The sequence below is a fragment of the Poecilia reticulata genome, linkage group LG18 (genome assembly GCF_000633615.1).
Source record: "Poecilia reticulata strain Guanapo linkage group LG18, Guppy_female_1.0+MT, whole genome shotgun sequence".
Classification (NCBI taxonomy): domain Eukaryota; kingdom Metazoa; phylum Chordata; class Actinopteri; order Cyprinodontiformes; family Poeciliidae; genus Poecilia; species Poecilia reticulata.
The window spans coordinates 20,298,549-20,299,650 of NC_024348.1; the positions used below are offsets into that span (position 1 = coordinate 20,298,549).

The 1,102-nt window shown below is 45.8% G+C and overlaps 1 protein-coding gene across 1 annotated transcript in view; it reads left to right on the forward strand.

Moving 5' to 3' along the window:
* The first annotated feature begins 10 nt into the window (after positions 1–10).
* The window catches only part of LOC103480898 (uncharacterized), a 7,286-nt gene continuing 6,194 nt past the window's right edge, over positions 11–1,102 (forward strand). Inside the window, exon 1 of the mRNA XM_017310348.1 lies at positions 11–1,096. Coding sequence (XP_017165837.1) covers positions 28–1,096 — 1,069 coding nt within the window. The 5' untranslated portion in view covers positions 11–27. The remainder of the gene's footprint in view (positions 1,097–1,102) is intronic.

Sequence of the window (1,102 nt, forward strand, 5' to 3'; positions counted from 1 at the left end):
GTGTGCCATTCATGCCACGGTGAGAAGATGATAACCAGAGGTGGTAAAAAGCCAGGCCAAGAGGGAGAGCCTGATGAAGGAGCTGGAGCTTCCTGTGACATGGAGGCTAATACAGCGACCAACCCTGAAGATAAGTTGGAGGAACTGGCGGTGATGGTGAAATCTATTCTGCGGTCTCAAGTGGCGAGAGACATGAAGATTGATAAAGATTTTTCCCRCCAGGAGCAAAGGTGGAAGAGCATACAGCATCAATTTCAACAAATGCAGCTTCAAGTGCATGCTGTACTTGAAAAACCTGAGGGATCAGGAATACAAGCTCGACCCATGACATCTGAAGGAGGTGAATCAGAAGAATCAGATGTTGATGATGTCCAGGTGGCTCATGGTTCCAGGTCCATAATTGAGCCAAGATTTCTTCCTTTATCAACTGATGACAACATTGAACATTTTCTGATGACGTTYGAGAGGATGGCCCAGGTGTGTCGGTGGTCTAGAGATGAGTGGGCGGTTCGTCTTGTCCCTCTGCTGACCGGCAAGGCCCGCGCAGCCTATGTTYTAATGGATATGGCTGACTCTGAAAACTATGACAAAGTGAAAGAGGCAATACTGGCAAAATATGAAATCACTGCTGACACGTATCGACGCCGCTTCAGATCCCTGAAGATTGAATCCGGTGAGACGCCACGTGAACTTTATGTGCGATTGAAAGACTTATTTTCAAGATGGATTAAACCTGATAAATCTACTGTGCAAGAAATATCTGAGCAGATAATTCTRGAGCAGTTTTTAAGAATGGTTAATCCAGAGTTGGAGATCTGGATACGTGAGCGTGACCCGAAGACGGCAAAAGAAGCAGCTGCTCTTGCAGAGGTTTTCACATCAGCCAGGAAGGGGAGCAAGAACATTTATTTTGGCCGAGAGACTCACTATGCCCAATCAAGTAAGTCCACTGGGCGTGAACAGGGCTCTGGTCAAAGTCAGGCTAGAAATGTTTCTAGTTCAAAGSAGTTCCCTTCCCAAAGACCCCCCAATGTTAAAAAGTCACTTTTCAAGTCTTCAGTCCAAGAGATTAGATGTTACAACTGTAATGGCTTTGGTCATA